The sequence below is a fragment of the Meriones unguiculatus genome, chromosome 2 (genome assembly GCF_030254825.1).
Source record: "Meriones unguiculatus strain TT.TT164.6M chromosome 2, Bangor_MerUng_6.1, whole genome shotgun sequence".
Lineage (NCBI taxonomy): Eukaryota > Metazoa > Chordata > Mammalia > Rodentia > Muridae > Meriones > Meriones unguiculatus.
The window spans coordinates 77663680-77680781 of record NC_083350.1 but is presented as its reverse complement, the minus strand read 5'-3'; the positions used below and the strand labels follow the sequence as shown (position 1 = coordinate 77680781).

General features: G+C 42.7%; 1 protein-coding gene across 3 annotated transcripts in view; it reads left to right on the top strand.

Moving 5' to 3' along the window:
• The window catches only part of Dap3 (death associated protein 3), a 45432-nt gene extending 28564 nt beyond the window's left edge, over positions 1-16868 (top strand). For all 3 annotated transcript variants that reach the window (XM_021637701.2, XM_060377730.1, XM_021637700.2), the window contains exons 5-13: positions 8170-8278; positions 8550-8642; positions 9569-9699; positions 10707-10787; positions 10860-11018; positions 12851-12910; positions 13466-13555; positions 15231-15348; positions 16532-16868. In XM_021637701.2, the coding sequence (XP_021493376.1) occupies positions 8170-8278; positions 8550-8642; positions 9569-9699; positions 10707-10787; positions 10860-11018; positions 12851-12910; positions 13466-13555; positions 15231-15348; positions 16532-16617 (927 nt within the window). In that variant the 3' untranslated portion in view covers positions 16618-16868. The remainder of the gene's footprint in view (positions 1-8169; positions 8279-8549; positions 8643-9568; positions 9700-10706; positions 10788-10859; positions 11019-12850; positions 12911-13465; positions 13556-15230; positions 15349-16531) is intronic.
• Positions 16869-17102: the final 234 nt, after the last annotated feature.

Here is a 17102-nt window from a genome sequence, read left to right as displayed (position 1 = left end):
CCACTGGTTTGGGGTTCCTTCCTCAATATTGGTCATTTCATCCCCAGTCTATAGGCTGCCAATTTCCAGTAGTTTTGGTTCTATCATGGTTGATAAACCATCCAGTAAACCGTGCATTAGCAAAATGTTGTGACCATTCTCTTGGTCCCCACAGTGCTTCTTTTAGGGGAGGGGTATGTGATTTAGGGATGGGGATTATAGGCAACAGAGCTATTTCCTCAGTGCAGGTCGTCTTTGTTACCACATCCTGGTCACAGAGACATTCAGCTAGGTACCAGTTCCACTGTTGTACCTGTCCTTCCATGGCTAAGCCTGCGAAGAACTCTGCCTTCAAAAGGATCTGATCTATCTGGCCCTTCTTACCAGAGGGCGGTTGGCAATGACTGAGTATAAAGTTCCACATGCCTTATAAAATACCCAGATTTATTTCTCAGAATATTTTCCGTTTATGGAAAGCGTTTACAATAGAAGTCAATAGGCAAATGTTTGTGGACTCCTTTTTGCTTTATGAAGAGTTCCCAATTGGCAATTCACCAATAAATAGGATGTCTATAATTAGGCTATCATGTGGTTTAATACTGGTTAGGGTTGCATGCACAGAGATGAGCCAGCAGTCGCAAAACCTGTTTATTCCTGTCCATGTGGGAAATTAGCTGCCTTTCTAGTAACCTGGTAGAAGGGTTCTATAATAATCTGAAATATGGTGTGTGATTTCTCCAGTGTGCAGACCTACCAATTAGGAGCTGTATTAGAGTTTTCTCCCTGTGTGGTGAGGTTAAAGGTATGCACCACCATACCTTGTTCATTGTAACTCTAGAATTTAGAAAACAACTAATTTATAGTTGTTTTATTAGTTACCCACTTGTGTCTGCTGGGATTAAAGGCTTGGACTACCACCGCTCTGCTCAAACATTTTATCTTCCTTTCAAATTACTCCAATTCTTAGAGTCACAGTAACCCTTTGAATTTACTTACAACATTTACAGTCTCTTTATTGTGTTTTTAATACCAAACAACAAAAATACCATTTTTATTTAAGAAGAAAACTCAAAAGCTGATGGTCAAGATGGCATGGGGCCAGCATGGCAATTTACAGTCTAACATTCTAACATTGAATTAAGACACATGATTTAAGAAAACCCATTTTTCATTTCATGCCAGTAAGGCAAGTGTGCCTTATATAACTTATCATTTGAAAATATTTTTATTTTTATTATTTCATGTCTGATCAAATGAAAGGCGTTTGTTAGTCTTTATAAGTTAGTTTGGCCCAAGTGACAACACATGCTGAAGAGGTTGTGGAGAATTGGGAACCCTCCTCCACTGCTGGTGGGAATGTCAACTTGTACAACCACTGTGGAAATCAATCTGGCACTTTCTCAGACAATTAGGAATAGTGCTTCCTCAAGATCCAGCTATACCACTCCTAGGCATATATCCAAAAGATGCTCAAGTACGTAACAAGGACATTTGCTCAACCATGTTTGTAGCAGCTTTATTTGTAATAGCCAGAAACTGGAAAACAACCCAGATGTCCCTCAACGGAGGAATGGATACAGAAATTGTGGTACTTTTACACAATGGCATACTACTCAGCAATTAAAAACAAGGAAATTATGAAATTTGTAGGCAAATGGTGGGATCTAGAAAAGATCCTGAATGAGGTATCCCAGGAGCAGAAAGACACACATAGTATATACTCATTTATATAGTCCTATAAGATAGGATAAATATACTAAAATATGTGCACCTAAAGAAGATAAACAAGAAAGAGGATCTGGAGTAAGATGATCAATCCTCACTTAGAAAGACAAATGAGGTGTACATGGGAAGTAGGAGAAAACCAGAAACAGAACAGGAGCCTACCATGGAGGGCCTCTGAAAGACTCTACCTAGCAGTGTATCAAAGATGTTGAGACTCATAACCAAACCTTCAGTAGAGTGCAGGGATTGATATGATAAAAGGGGGAGTTAATATGACCAGGAGAAGGTAGGAGCTCCACAAGGACAAAATATATCAGGGCACGGGGGTCCTCTATGAGACTCTGTCTCCAACCAAGGAACCATGTATGGATATAACCTAGAACCCCTGCTCAGATGTAGCCCATGGTAGCTCCGTATCCAAGTGGGTATCCTAGTAAGGGGAACAGGAACTGTTTCTGACATGAACTCAAGGACTGGCTCCTTTACCTCTCCCTGCCCCCAAGGGAGGAACAGCCTTGCTAGGCCACAGAAGAGTACATTGCAGCCAGTCTAGAAGATGCCTGATAAGCTAGGGTCAGATAGAAGGGGAGGAGGACCTCCCGTAGCAGTGGACTTGGAAAGGGGCAGGTAGGAGATGAAGGAGGGAGGGTGGGATTGGGAGAGAATGAGGGAGGGGGCTACAGCTGTGATACAAAGTAAATAACCTGTGATTAATATTAAAAAAATAAAAATTAAAATAAGTTAGTTTGGACTGAATGTCCAAGCTAAACTATCACTGCTCCTTATTCAGGAGGTCTCTCCTATTCAAATCTAATCTCTATCAATTTTATTGGTATCCACAGCTTTTCTTCACCTGTGGAAATAGAGGCAAAACCTCTTCTCCAACACAGTTATACCCATGTTGAGGTTCACACATTTTTAAAATACACAGGCTGATTCAGTACAGCGGTTTTTCCACTGTCCATTGTCTTTCTGCAGCTGTTCTCTTTATCAGCATTTAAAATTTTTAAGTTAATAAGGCACTGTGTAACCTATCTCTGAGAGTCTTCATTACCCCTTTCTGTTAGTAAGTTTTTTTTCTTTTTTAGTTTTTCCAAACAGGATTTCTCTGTAGCGTTAGCTGTCCTGGAACATGGACTGTAGAGCTGGCTGGAACATTGTCAGTTTTAATATGTACATATCTCTTTACTGGACAACTACTATTATAATTTGGCACTGAGAAAGCAAACCTTTCCCTATCATGCTTATGCAGATTATTTATGTGAAAAAATAATCTTTCAAATCGATTACTATCAAAGGCCATGACTTAGGAAATAAAGGGCAAGAGAATTCCAAGCTGTAAAGAGCCCACTGGCTTAGTCATTTATGGCTCTTAAATCTGTTAGCATCCTCCATTTTTCTGATTTATTTTTTATATTACAGGGGAATTCCGTGGGCTGGTAGATTCTTCAATGTCTTGAGCACTTAGTTGTTCCTGTAACAGCTCTTCTAGTACCTGTAATTTTTCTTTTGTCACAGACCATTGATCTGTTAGCCATTTTAAACAAAGGCAGTAGGTACCTTTGAAAGAATAACAGCTGTCATGTCCTGCTTATAGACAACCTAGAGAGTCTTTGACTATTTGTGATAATATCTTTTAGTATTTTTCTCAGAAGCAGTCTTTATTTTATGATTTGTTTCTGAGATTGGAGAACGTTAATCTGTGTTTTCCAGTTGCTGCAAAAAATCATGTCCCCATAAATTCATGGCTAAATGGCTTTAATTTTTCTATTTATCCCTCTGACCCTATGCACTCAACCCATCTTGCACTTTGTTTTACCTGAAGATGAATTTTTATCTCCTCAAGCAGACAGTTTGGATCCCAAGATTTTGGTTCCTGTGTCTACTAAACCATCAGTTTCAATGCCATTTGTATTTTTTTTTAACTTTGGGCTCTGATCACTTGTGGCAGTTTGCCAAAATACTTGTTTTCTGTTCTTTCCTTAGTTTTTTGTTTTATCTATCTACTGAAGCAGTCCTGTCCTTGATTACATCCAGAGCAGTATTGTTTTTAACAACAGGCATTAATTGCTCTGTAGACGAGCTTCTCTGGTGCTGACAGGGAATGATTGAGTTGAATTTGATATTGGGACCTGCAGGAGGACCCCTGTGTCCTTTCCTGATGACAGAGGATTACCCTGCCTGCCTGTCGTTGGTCTGCAATCAATAGACTAATGTCAGCCTTTGTCACCTTCTGCGTACTCCAGAAGCCTGGAGCCTTCTTTTTGGATTATCTCTAGAAAAAACATTTCTAGGAATGCCTTTCCTCCAATTCCTCTTCAGATCACCTGGGACACCACAATTAAAGCACCTTCCATTTTGATTTTTCTTAAAACTTTCCAAAACTACTTCTATCAGAGGAGCATCATAAACATGAGATCCAATGTCAGCTTTACTACTAATCAATTACTCTATTGGTGCTGGTCTTGCCTTTAAAGGCCTAGTCACCATTTTGTATTCTGAAGTAGCATTTTCAAAAGTCAAAAATACAGTTAATATTTGTCTGACTTCTGAATCTGATACTATTCTATTTACAGCTGAAATCAATCTTTGAAAAAAAAATCAGTGAAGGTTTCTTTTGGGCCTTTATAATTTTAGTAAATGACTCAGACCTTTTTCCTGATTCTTCAGCCCTATCCTAAGCATTTAAACCTGCTGATATACACAGCACCAAGGTGGGATTATGAAATTCAAACTAACTTTGTAGCTCAGCATATTGACCATCACCTAGCAACTGATCCTGGGAAATATTAATACCACTGGCCCTATTTTTTGTTCTATGTCCCTAGCTTCCTTTTTCCACCATGTTCACCATTGTAACTGAGGACCAGCTTCCTATATTGCTGCTGCCAAATCTTTCCAGTCTTGGGAGATAATTCTCTTCTGAGCCGCCCAAGAATTAACAGCTGCTTTATATAGGGTGAATGCATACCATATGAAACAACCAATTCCTTGGATTTCCTCAAATCTAATGTCTACAGGGTTCTATTTTTAACTTCGTAACTTCAGGGGTACCTGCTGTCTCCTGGTAGGTCTTGTATAGAAAAACAAAGATTGGTCTTGTAACAGTCTTGGGCTGCTCCCCTTCGGTTTCAGCATGCAGTGGTGCAGTAGGTACTTGTCTAATTTCCTGTCTGTGTCTGAGTATTTTTCTCATTTTGATGTATAAGTCTCTTCAATTTTTCTTCTAAGGCATGTATTTTATCAATCCACTTTCTTTTTTTGTTTGTTTGTTGTTTGTTTGTTTTTACCTTTTTCTAAAGCTTTTTTGAAAGGGTACAGAAAGTCGCTATGGCTTTGATGGATAAAATATGAAATACAAAAAATTATAATAACCGTAATCAGTATTGAGCCAATTTCTGTTAAGTCATTTTGCTTTTCATTTTCTGCTTCTATTTTCTTGTTTTTGGTGTTTTTTTGTTTGGGATTTTGGTTTGTTTTGACTTTGGGTTTTTGCTTTTTTATTTGGTGTTTGGTTTTTCTGTTTTGTTTTTTTGGGTTTTGATTTGGTTTGGTTTTTGGTTTTTTTTGAGACAGGGTGTCTCTGTATAGCCTTGGACTCACTTTGTAGACCAGGCTGGCCTCAAACTCACAGAGGTCCTCCTGCCTCTGCCTCCTGAGTGCTGGGTTTACAGGCATGCATCACCATGCAGGGTTCTCCTTCTGTTTTCAAGCCTCTTAAGTAGTACTAAGTAAGGTCGTAATGCCTTGTGTTATGCTATTTTTCATCCTTCACTCTCTCCTTGAGGATTTCCCAGGTGACTTACTAACTGTGATGGTTTCTCATTTTGTCCGAAGCTAGAGTGATTTCTGTGTCCATGTGGTCATTACATGTGTTGGAGCACCAAATGTTTTTTAACAAAATCTGAGTCATTCAATTTGGCCAGTGAAGACTTGAAAGCCAGATGCTGTTGAAAGTGTGCTAGCTCAGAGAGGCACAGAAAACATCCAACTGACCTTCCTCACCTATTGTCCCCTTTCCCCCCCCCAAAAAAAAAGAATCATTCCTCTTTATCCACACTGTCTCAGAAAATCCCTCAAACTGAATGTCTCTCCCTTTTATTGCCTGGGCATCTCTCTATCTGTCCTCCTGACTTCCTTTAACTATCTATCTATCTATCTATCTATCTATCTATCTATCTATTTTTTTAATGTTCACTCCCTGTCAACTGATTGTTTGCTCCGCCTCTTGACCTATGGTTGACTTTATTTAATCTTGCTTACAGTATTCAAGCAGAAAGCTCTTAGGTTAAAGGTATGTGCTAGGGCTGAGACACATCACAACTAGAAACAGGTTTTTCCAGTAAACACCACAATCTTGGGCTTCATAGTGTGATCAAATTTCCTGCAACAGTACGTAGGATCTGTGGTGACACACACCATCAGCCCAGGACTCTGGGAGTAGAAGCAGGAAGATCTTCAAGGTCATCTTTGTATGCATGAGAGCATGTGTTCTATTTGTTTAAAATATTTTCTTTTTTTTTTTAATAATTTAATTTAATGTGCACTGGTCTGAGGGTGTCAAACCACCTTGAGCTGGAGTTACAGACAGTTGTATGCTATCATGTGGGTGCTGGGAGTTGAACCTGAGTCCTTTGGAAGAACAGATAGTGCTCTTAACCACTGGGCCATCTCTCCAGCCCCTAAAATATTTTCTAAGCTAAATTGGAATGCTTTTTCCAAACTATATGTGTATATATATATGTGTGTGTGTGTGTATGTATGCAGTATGTAGAGGAGTATAGAAACCAGAAGTCATACTGGTGTCCTTTGCTAGGAGATGTCCATGTTGTTTTATTGGCTTTATTTTTTAATTATGTATGGATGTTTTGCCTGCATGTTTATTTGTACATCACATGTGTTCAGTGACAGAAGAAGCAAGGAATGGTTGCCAGATCTCCTGGACTGGAACTGGAGTTACAGACAGTTGTGAGCGAGCAGCCATTTGTGTGCTGGGAATAAAGCCTGGTACCTTTGGAAGAATAGCCAGAACATCTCTCCAGCCCCTGCTCATGTCATTTTTTTTTTTTTAACAAGGTTTTTTGTCTGGGGCCTGGGCCTTCCTGTTAGGCCATAAGCTAGTGATAGAGCCCCAAGCATCTACCTCACTACTACCCTGGTCCTGGGGCTACAAGCACACGCCCATGCCCGGGTATTTCTTTGTGGGTGTTTTTGCGAGAGCTGTTTACCACCTATAGCCTCAGTCACCTGCTTTTCTTTGTGTTGTTGCTCTTGTTTTTGTTTGGGGGTTTGTGAGGGGATTTGTTTTGGGGGGGTTGAGTTTTGTTTTTGTTTGGCTAGTTGGTTTTGTTGAAGGTTTTGTGGTTGCTGTCATTAACTGTTGTGTTATCAATTATCAGTCCACCTGCTTCAGCCTCCTTAGTGCTGGTATTATAGGTATATACCACCAAACCTGGCCCTAGAAATGATATACTTTTTAAAAATGCATTTATTTTATTGTCAGGGAGGTAAGGGGCACTTCACACACCTCATGTGTGGATGACAGAGGGCAACTTGGGGCTGTTATTTCTCTCCTACCTTGTCATTTCGTCACACTGAGGGCATCAAGCTTAGGAGCAAATAAGTTGGCTGACTGATGAGGGACTAATATTAGAAAGGAAGTAAATTCTAGATTATACTACTGTTGTCGTCAAAATATTTCTTAGTATTAGAGGTAGGACCCAACCAAAGAAATTCCCTGAGATAGCCTTTAAACTGCTATAATATGTTCAAAGTTGAGTCTTTACCTTCCAGATTTTGAGGGACTATTATTTAACCAACTTGAGTGACTTGCAGCCTGGCCAAACCATAGCTGTCAGAGCCCTTGTGACCTATTGCTTCTAAAGTCCCACCTCTGAATGATGAGCTGGCACTATCTTCAGATACATGAGTTTTGGGGAGACAGTTTATACCCAAGCCAAACCATTCATCCAATTCTTTTCCATAATCCCATTTACACTGAGGTTTCTCTTACTGTTCCTTATTTTGCATCTGTCATGTTGCCTAGTAAGATAGTTTCGCTCCTTTTATTTTTGTTTCATATGTACTGCCCAGTTGGGCTTGTCAGGTCCTGTTCCACCAGTTCAGTCTGAGAACGGAAAGGTCTTTTCATAGAGGCAACAGTGCTGAGGCTGAGGGTCTAGCTCACTAGTTAGAGTGATTGCATCTGTTTGCCTGCTGTGCACAAAGCTCTTGAGCTCATCCCTATCATCATAAAATTAAATATAGAAGCATCAAAATCTAGCTAGCTATATTACTTGATATGAAACAGTGTACCTGAAATCTTAGCTCAAATACGTGGATTCAGTGGCAACCTCTGAGCACAGATGAGTTTGGAGCTGTCTGCTGCACCAGGCTTAGTGTACAACATGGTCCAGAATGGCTAGGATCTCCATGCCAGCCTATTCTCCTCTTCTGTTTGCTCAGGTGAAGACTTTTGGAGAAGCTTGTCTGATGGTAAGGAAGCCAGCTGTCGAGCTTCTGAACTACCTGAAAAATACCAATTTTACTCATCCAGCTGTGCGATATCTTCTCTGTATCCTTTCTGACATGCCTGGGTCCCCTTAAGCCTATGTGTTTTTCCTCATTTGAGGAAAGGAAATGCTGTTTGTTTTGCTGTATTGGGGGGGGGTGTTTTTTAGACAAGGTCCTGTTATGTAAACCCAGGTGGTCTCAACTTCAAGACCTACCTGTCCCTGCCCCTGCCCCTGCCCCTCCCCTAAGTGCTGGGATTGAAGACTTGTACTGAAAAAGGCTGTTGATGGGAAGTGTGTTGCTTACGATATTTTCTTTAACATAGACTTTAGATGGGGAGAAGGGAACAGGAAAAACCCTCAGTCTTTGCCATGCTATTCATTTCTGTGCAAAACATGACTGGCTGATTCTGCATATCCCAGATGGTAAGGACATCCTGTCTGTCTTGTTTGTGAATCCTCTTGACTGCTCAAGAGACAGTGGTCATGCTGTACCGTCCATGCTGACTCTTATTTTGTTTTGGGTTTTTGTTTTGTTGTTGTTTGTTTGTTTGTTTTCAAGACAGGGTTTCTCTGTGTACCCTTGGCAGTCCTGAACTCACTTTGTAGACCAGGCTGTCCTCAAACTCACAGAGATCCATCTGCCTCTATCTCCCTGAGTGCTGGGTTTAAAGGCTTGGGCCACCACGCCGGGCTCCATGCTGACTCTGAATTCTTGAGCTGAAACAACCTCTCCCCGCCCCCACCTCAGCCTCCCAAGGTTCCACCACAGACATAAACCTCTTTTGCTTTCGTTTTTCTGTCAATTACTATGAGTATCCACAGAGCCTTAGCACTCCTTGGCTATTTAGAGTTGTTCAGTATAGATTTGAGACCTCATACTTTGCATATATCCTCTGTTGTTCAAAGTTTATGTATCCACATTTTCTAACTTGCCTTTAAAAATTGTCAGTAAGGAGAAATGAGAGTCCACTTGATGTCTCTATGTACTGATTACAATGTAATGTTGAGTGTAAGAGCAAGGACATAGAGGATCAGTACCACCACACACTAGAAACTATGTTCATATATTTTTTAATGTTTCTCATAATTTACAAAGTCATCCATGGGGCTGGAGAGCTGACTCTGCAGTTAAGAGCACTGGCTGCTGTTTCAGAGAATCCAGGTGCAGTTGGCAGCAGGGACCTGGCAGCTCACAGAATCTGTAACTGCACTGCAAGGGGACCCAACACCTCTGACCCTGCAGTCAAAACACCCATAATGCAAGTTCAAATCAAATTCTTTAAAAAAAAAAACGTACAGTATTTCAAGTTACTGCAGTCAGTTCCTAATCTGTTTTCCTTTGCATTTAGCTCATCTTTGGGTGAAAAACTGCCAGGAGCTTCTGCAGTCCACTTACAACAAACAGCGCTTTGATCAACCCCTAGAGGCCTCTACCTGGCTGAGGAATTTCAAAATTACGAATGAGCGCTTCCTGAGCCAGGTGATTGTGCTCCGGGAACTCATTGCTGGATAACCTTTGCACTGGCGAAGATTTTGTCTTCTTTGTATCTTGATTAGTTAGTACACTGTGGAGAATTGGCATTGTAATCAGTAGTAAATGAGCCATTTTGTATCCCAGTAACATTTTTGGTCCACAGTGGGATCACAACTTAAAATTTATTTGTTGTTATCAGTGAAGCAGTCCACAATAAGCTGTTCATTTAGTGGATGGTAAAATAAGTCTAAATTCATCTTTACTGTCTCTGAGATAAACCGGAAATGTGAGAGTAAAATTACTCGTTCCAGTTTCATTTTGTTTTGCTTTGTTTGCCGTGTAGTCGGGTCTGGTCTGAGCCGACTGTGCACTCCAGACTGCCCTGTTCTTACCGTCCTTCCGCCTCAAGCAGGAGGGCGCCACACCAGCACTGTGTTGACTCGCAGTGAGCTCTAGAAAGACTCACGGAAGAGCAGGAGAGTGGTCTTGCTGGCACAATGGCGCAGTAGAGGATTTACAAACCAGGGACCATGTGACCTCCGCACCTGCCTTGTGGCTCACCCTCACACATATACAAATAAAGAAATAAATATAGTTTTGAAAATGTGAGTGCCAAGACTTGGGTGTAGCTCAGTGGGAAAGCACTTACCTAGTGTGCCTGAGGCTCAGGATTTGATAATGAGTGCTGAGGGGTGGGAGGGACAATGCCAACGTCCTGCCCTGAACCTTTTTAGCCGGAGTGCCAGGCATGATAGTGTACATGTTTAGTCCAAGCACTTGGAAGGCTGAGGCAGGGTGATTGTCTTGAGTTGTAGGCCATCCTGAGCTAAAGTGTCTCAATGCCTCCTTTCCCAACTAAAAGCTCCAGGAAGAGGTTAGAAGTCTTTTATTTATTTGTACAATGCACCACCTAATGGTTCAGCTGACTCCTGTGGGCGCCTTCCTGATTTGGAAAGGCTTCAGTGTAAACAAGCAGCCTGTTGTATTTTCTTATTTTGTTTGCTTGCTTTTAGATAAAAGTTCAAGAGAAGTATGTTTGGAATAAGCGAGAAAGCACCGAGAAAGGCAGTCCTCTGGGAGAAGTTGTTGAACAGGTATGGCAAACAGCACCTGCACCATGTCCTCGGCAGAGAAAGCAGAGGCATCATCCCTGCCTCTCCCCACAGGGCATTACCCGAGTGAGGAACGCCACAGATGCCGTTGGGGTTGTGCTGAAGGAGCTAAAGAGGCAGAGTTCCTTAGGGCTCTTTCACCTCCTGGTGGCAGTGGATGGAGTCAATGCCCTCTGGGGAAGGACCACACTGAAAAAAGAAGATAGAACCATGGTAGGAATACTTTGTGTTCTCTAACTCTGTCAGGGACAAGGGATGATGCTTTCCTGTGTGGGCCACAGAGGATATTTCCCCTGGAATCTTGAATTCTGTGTGGAGCTAGAGCAGGAGCTGAGTGGGTTGGCTGGCTCCTCTTGTTGAGGACCCAGGTTTCGTTCCTACCATGCAGAGCTCAGCTCACAGCCATCTCTAACTCTAGTTCCAGGGACTCTACTACACATACATATAAAATAAGTAAATCTTTAAAAACAGTAGCAAGAGGACAGTGAATGCTGACACACCAGCCCGTGGAGCTGTGTAGCACGTGAGTGCCTGTGTGTGTGAGACCCCACACTCCATCTCCAGCACTGCAAAAGCAGGGAAAGAAATACACAGTGAATTAGCTTCAAAGAAACAAAGTGATACATCCTAGCTGACTTTCTACTGCTGTGGTAAACACCATGCCCCAAAGCCGCCTGTGGGGGACCGTTGCCCGCTGAAGGAAGTGTTGGGGGAACATGAGGCAGGAACTTGGAGATAGGAACCGAAGCAGGGTTGTGGAGGAATGGCTTGCACCTCCTTGCTTTTTCAGTTTGTTTTCTTGTACACCCCAGGACTGCCTGTCCATGGATGGCACCACCTATCCTTGTAGGCTGCTCCTGTCTCACTCCAGCCCCATCAAGCACTAATGAAGGAAATTCCCACAGGCTTGCCTCTGACCCTCGCTGGTAGCAGCTTTTCCCCACCGAAGTTCACTCTTCCCAGATACCCCTGGCTTTATGTCTGTGAATGTTTTGTGTGAATACATGCATATGTCTGTTGGATTCCCCTGGAACTGGAATTACAAATGGTTGTAAGCTCCCAAGTGGATTTTGGTATTCAAACGTGAGTGTTCTCCAATAACAAGAACTCTTAATGACTGAGCCAGCTCTCGCGGCCCTGCCCCATTTCTCAAACACTACCCAACACATGATTCCACATGCTCCATCGTGCATTGTGACCAGGGGAGCATGTTGGAGAGAGCAGGGCAGTGGAAGCTGCAGGATCTTGGCCCTCTTCATTGGTTCCAACTACTGTTTAAAAAGGTCAGAATATCCAGTGTTGTAGGCTGTTAATAATATTTACTATTTTTTATCTTCTTGTAACGCTGCTGTTAATCCTCAGCAGCTGTATAACCAAATCACCACACAGAGACTGGGTTTTTAGTTAACCTAGAACACAATGCTGGGCAATATTTACTCCCTCCTAAACCTCCAAGCCCTCAGTTTCCTAACATTTAGATTTCCTACATTATACTTGCTTTTTGTGAAAACTTAGGTCTGGTTCATGCTCCAAGTCCTCCAAGCTCTCTCCTCTCGCTCTGCTCTCCTCATCCTCTCCTCAGCTGCTCCTCCTTCTCGCCCCTTCCTGTTCTCTAGCTCCTCCCCTCTTTCCTGTCCTCTGGCTCCTCCCATTGCACAACATTGTATCTAGTTGCTTTATTTGTGTCCTGTTTACACAAGAGTTGAGACAGGATGCTTATAGTGAGTATCACAATGCAATATCCAGATTGAAACCAGAGAGTTGGGGGTGGGGAAATCAGCATTTGAATTAACAAGGGTAAGGCATATACATTTTAAAAGAACATTATATCAACAATCCAGGGAGGAAGGTACACTTGGTACAGTTAAGCTCCTTCTTCCTTCATGCCCCTCCCCCTCCTTCTTCCCCCTTCTCATTCCAGAGCAAGTATGTAGAGTTAAAAGAAAACCCTTTTTTTAGAAAATGTGATTGTCAATTCAGTTTTTTTGGGAATAGCCAGAAGAGTCAGGTCGTAACCTCCTCACTTTCTTGTTGGCAACGTGTAGATTGCCCCGGAAGAACTAGCCCTTGTTCACAGCCTGAGGAAGATGGTGAAAAATGACTGGGTAAGTGTGGCGCTCCTGGGGTGCAGGGGAAGTGTGGCCCTTCTTTCCTGCCTTTGTCTCTCACCTGTTGTCTCCATTTGTCTGGTAGAAAGTTCCTTTACTGACAGCCTTCTCGCTATTATCTGTCTTTCTCTCTGTGTGTCTTTGCACGGCTCTCAGTTTCTTTTGAAGTAGAGTGTTACTGTGTAGCCCTGGGAACCCACAGATCTGGCTCCCTGGATTTAAGGCGTGCAGCAAGCACAGCAGGCGGCAAGCTAGGACCTCATTTTGTAGCTCAGAGCTCACCTGGCCCCAGCTCAATTCCTCTACTTCGTTCATTAAGTGCCTGAAGTTCAGGCATTGCAGGCAAAATTGAAAATAAAAGGCACATTGTGATAAACTTAAGGTCTTGTGTAACTTAATGTCACAGCCAGATCTAGAGCCAGTAACCAATTTGTCGCCAGTTAATTATGCTAAACCACACTGTCATGACAAGATCATGAAAAAGTCTGAGTACGATTGTCCATGTCTGTCATTTCCATCTTTTTAAAATTCTACTACTTTTCTTTTTTTCAGCATGGAGGTGCAATTGTGTTGAGTTTGAGCCAAACCGGGTCTCTCTTTAAGTCCCGAAGAGCCTGTTTGCCACATGAGCTCCTAGGAAAGGTAGGACCCTTTCTGGAGAAACCTGTCTCCATCAGGGTAGCCGTCGTGTCTAGAGCAGAAGTTCCCAGCCTGTGACCAGCTCCCTTCGGAGTCCCCTAGCTGATATCCTAAGTGGCCCATATCTACAGTCTGGTTCATAACAGCAGCAGGGCTAGAGCTGCGAAGTAACAACAAAATAATTTTATAGTTGGGTCACTGCAACATGAGGAACTGTATTAAAGAGTCCCGGCATCAGGAGTGTTGAAAACCACTGCTCTTACAGACTGTGTCTTTCTTTTTAATATTCTTTGAGAGGATTCACATGCTACGGCACATGTGTAAAGGTCAGAGAACAACCTGCAGGAAGTGATCCTCCTTCTACAGTGTGGGTTCTGGGACTTGAACCCTGGACATCAGAGGCATCTCACCAGCCTTATATCTCTTAATTTTTCTTCTTTAGATTTATTTTATTTTACTTCATGTCTGTGAATGTTTTGTGTGAATACATGCATATGTCTGTTGGATTCCCCTGGAACTGAAATTACAAATGGTTGTGAGCTCCCATGTGGATTTTGGGATTCAAACATGAGTATTCTCCAATAACAAGAACTCTTAATGACTGAGCCAGCTCTCCAGCCCTGCCCCATTTTTTTTCTAAGATTTATTTATTTACTATTTATACAGTGTTCTGTCTGTCTGTATGCATGCATGCATGCTTGCACACCAGAGGAGGGCACCAGATCTCACTATAGATGGTTGTGAGCCACCGTGTGGTTGCTAGGAATTGAACTCAGAACCTTTGGAAGAGCCTGTGAGCCATCTCTCTACCTTTCTTTTTTTTTTTTTTTTTTTTTTTTGCCCTCATGTTTCTTTTTAAATTATTTTGTCATAATGTCACAAAAAATTCATATTCTTATTACTTTATTTCCAGAAATGTCAACTTTCATATTTGTTGTATCGTATCCCCCCTCCCCCAGATTTTTTTCAAAGTTGTGTTAATAGTAACCGGAATTAGAAACATGTCTTCTCCTGACAGAATTGCTTCTTTGCTACAGTGTGGATTTGTTTGGGGAAGTCTTATTACTGCCTTTGTGATATGGGGAACTAAACCCCAGTCCCGTGCATGCTAGCCCAGCCCTACACCTCGGAGCTGCGCCCCATTTTTACAGTATGGATTTGTAAATTCTCAGAAACCAGGTCTCACTATGTGGCTTTTGCCGGCTTGGAACTGTCTGTGTAGATCAGCCAGACCTCAGACTCAGAAAGATCCCTCGCCTCTGCCTCCCGAGCTCTGGGATTCGTGTGTGCCACCACACCCAGCTGGCTCATAGATTCTCAGTTAGGAAGTGGACCGTTTTTACTGTTTTTATGTTTTTTTCTTTTTTTCTTTCTTGTTATTGTTATGCTTTTAGTTGGTTTGTTTTTGTTCTGCATCACAAACTTATATATCCCAGTCTGGTTATGAATTTACGGTCTCCTATGGCAATGCTCACTCCTGACTTCATTATCTTTTTGATTATATTGTTTGTGGCAATGTAAGCAGTCACTAGCCTCATGTGTACAGCTCTGTGAGGCAGGAAGCTGAGCGTTGGGGTGGAGTGAAATTGTTGGAGAGTACCACCAAGGAAAAGGACCCTGTCCCACCAGGCAGTTGGCTTCTCAGCTAACGGTGTGTCTTTTATCCTTCTGTTTCCAGGAAGGATTTGATGCCCTAGACCCATTTCTTCCCATCCTCGTTTCCAACTACAATCCAAAGGAATTTGAAAGTTCTTTTCAGTATTATTTAGAGAACAATTGGCTTCAGCATGAGAAAGGTCAGTCCAATCATGTGTCATCATCCTGCCCGCCAGGCTGCTGAGCCAGGGCACAGGGTGCTTCGCGTCGCCGTGGTGTGGCACCCAGAGCGTACATGCGCTCGCAGACACAAAAGGGTTAGTCCTGGCCACGTGGCTCCATGCTCCAGGACATGTGAAAGGCGGTGCAGTACATCTTGACGCCAGGCACAGAGAGTGACCTGGAGAAGGTGTAGCCCCTAAGGACACTCCCACAGAGGCCTGCTCCCTTCTGCTGCGCCCCAAAGCCTGCACGTTCTCAGGGCCTCCCAAAATAGCACCACCAGCTGCCGGCCCAGGCACTCAGTCTGCGTGTGAGTGGCACACACTTCCTGCTCACACGCAACACATGCTCTCTGCCCTCAGCAGCAGCCTGGGATTGGAATTGGAATTTCATCTTTTTCCCTTAGACTTTTTTCTATGTAATAAAGGAACTTAAAAATGTGATTAGAAGATGGCTACAGTGTAATTTACAAAAGAAATTCTATTTCTGCTTAACTTCTCACCTGTCCAGAACAAAGTATTTGTGTTAAAGAAGGAAGCAATTTTCAGTCTATGACTGGGTAGTTTGCACATGTCTGGGCTGCTGCCATTCTCACTGATGCCATTCTCACCTTCGCTCGGGGTGCTGCTAGTGACCGCCACTGAGACTCTCAGAAGAGTCCCGCTGTGTAAGAGGCCAGCCAGACCACATCTTTGCTGTCCCTGCCCTCAGGCTCCAAAATTAGTAACTGTTTTCTTTTCCTTTTGTTTTTGAGGCAATATCTCACTGTGTACCCCTTCTTACCTCACACTCAGGGTCCACTGCCTGCGCCCCCTCAGGTGACAGCTGGCACATACTTTCAGAAGCTCCTAACTTTTAATGTCAGATTTGATGGCTTGTGTTGAAAGCATTCTACCTGTCCCCTGAGCATGCTAAAGGATGTTCACAAAGTAAAGTGCTCTATCACTGAATAATCACTGGTTGTGGTCCTAGTTCACCCTGGGCCACATGAGACTTTGGCACAAATAATAATTGGTTGAAAAGTCCCTGACTGGGTTTGAGCAGCAGCAGTGTGTTATAAGGGTAAAATCCCAGGGTTGGTCATGATCTGAAGGCGGATGCCTCTGACTGCAGTTTGTAGCAGGAAGAAACTGCCACTCGTGTGTGTTTGCTCCATTTTAGCTTCTACAGAAGAAGGGAGGAAAGAGCTGAAGTTCTTGAGTAACAGCAACCCTGGGCAGCTGGAGCGGCTCTGCGCCTCACTGTAAGCTCGGACACAGTGCATCATGTCTGGAAGACAAGTGGAACAGCCTGACCTGCAATTATGAACATAGGACAATGGGATGTCCCATTGTTCTTGCAACTAATACCAGTTTTTTGTTACGGCTTTCACATTAAATATAGGTCTGTTTCTGAGTGTTGTGTTAGATTTGCAATAAGAAAAGCTTGCATTTTGGGCAAATTGAATTTCTCTGTCATTCTGTTTATTAGAATCTGAAGAAACTCAATTTTACAGAAATTGCTAGTTCTGTCTTCTGTGGCTGCATCTGTTGATGTCTCTCTGCCATTCTCCATAGATCTTGGTCATAGAACCAACACCATCTCTGTTCCGGAAGTTTAGAGCAAAGCCAGTTCTTACTTCTTAGCCAGACTGACTGTCTACCCTTTTAAGGACTTTGAGCTTCCCAGACTTTTTGAGGAAGGCTGGCACAGCCCTGAAAGTGACGGACATTTTTTATAGTAACTCTGGGCA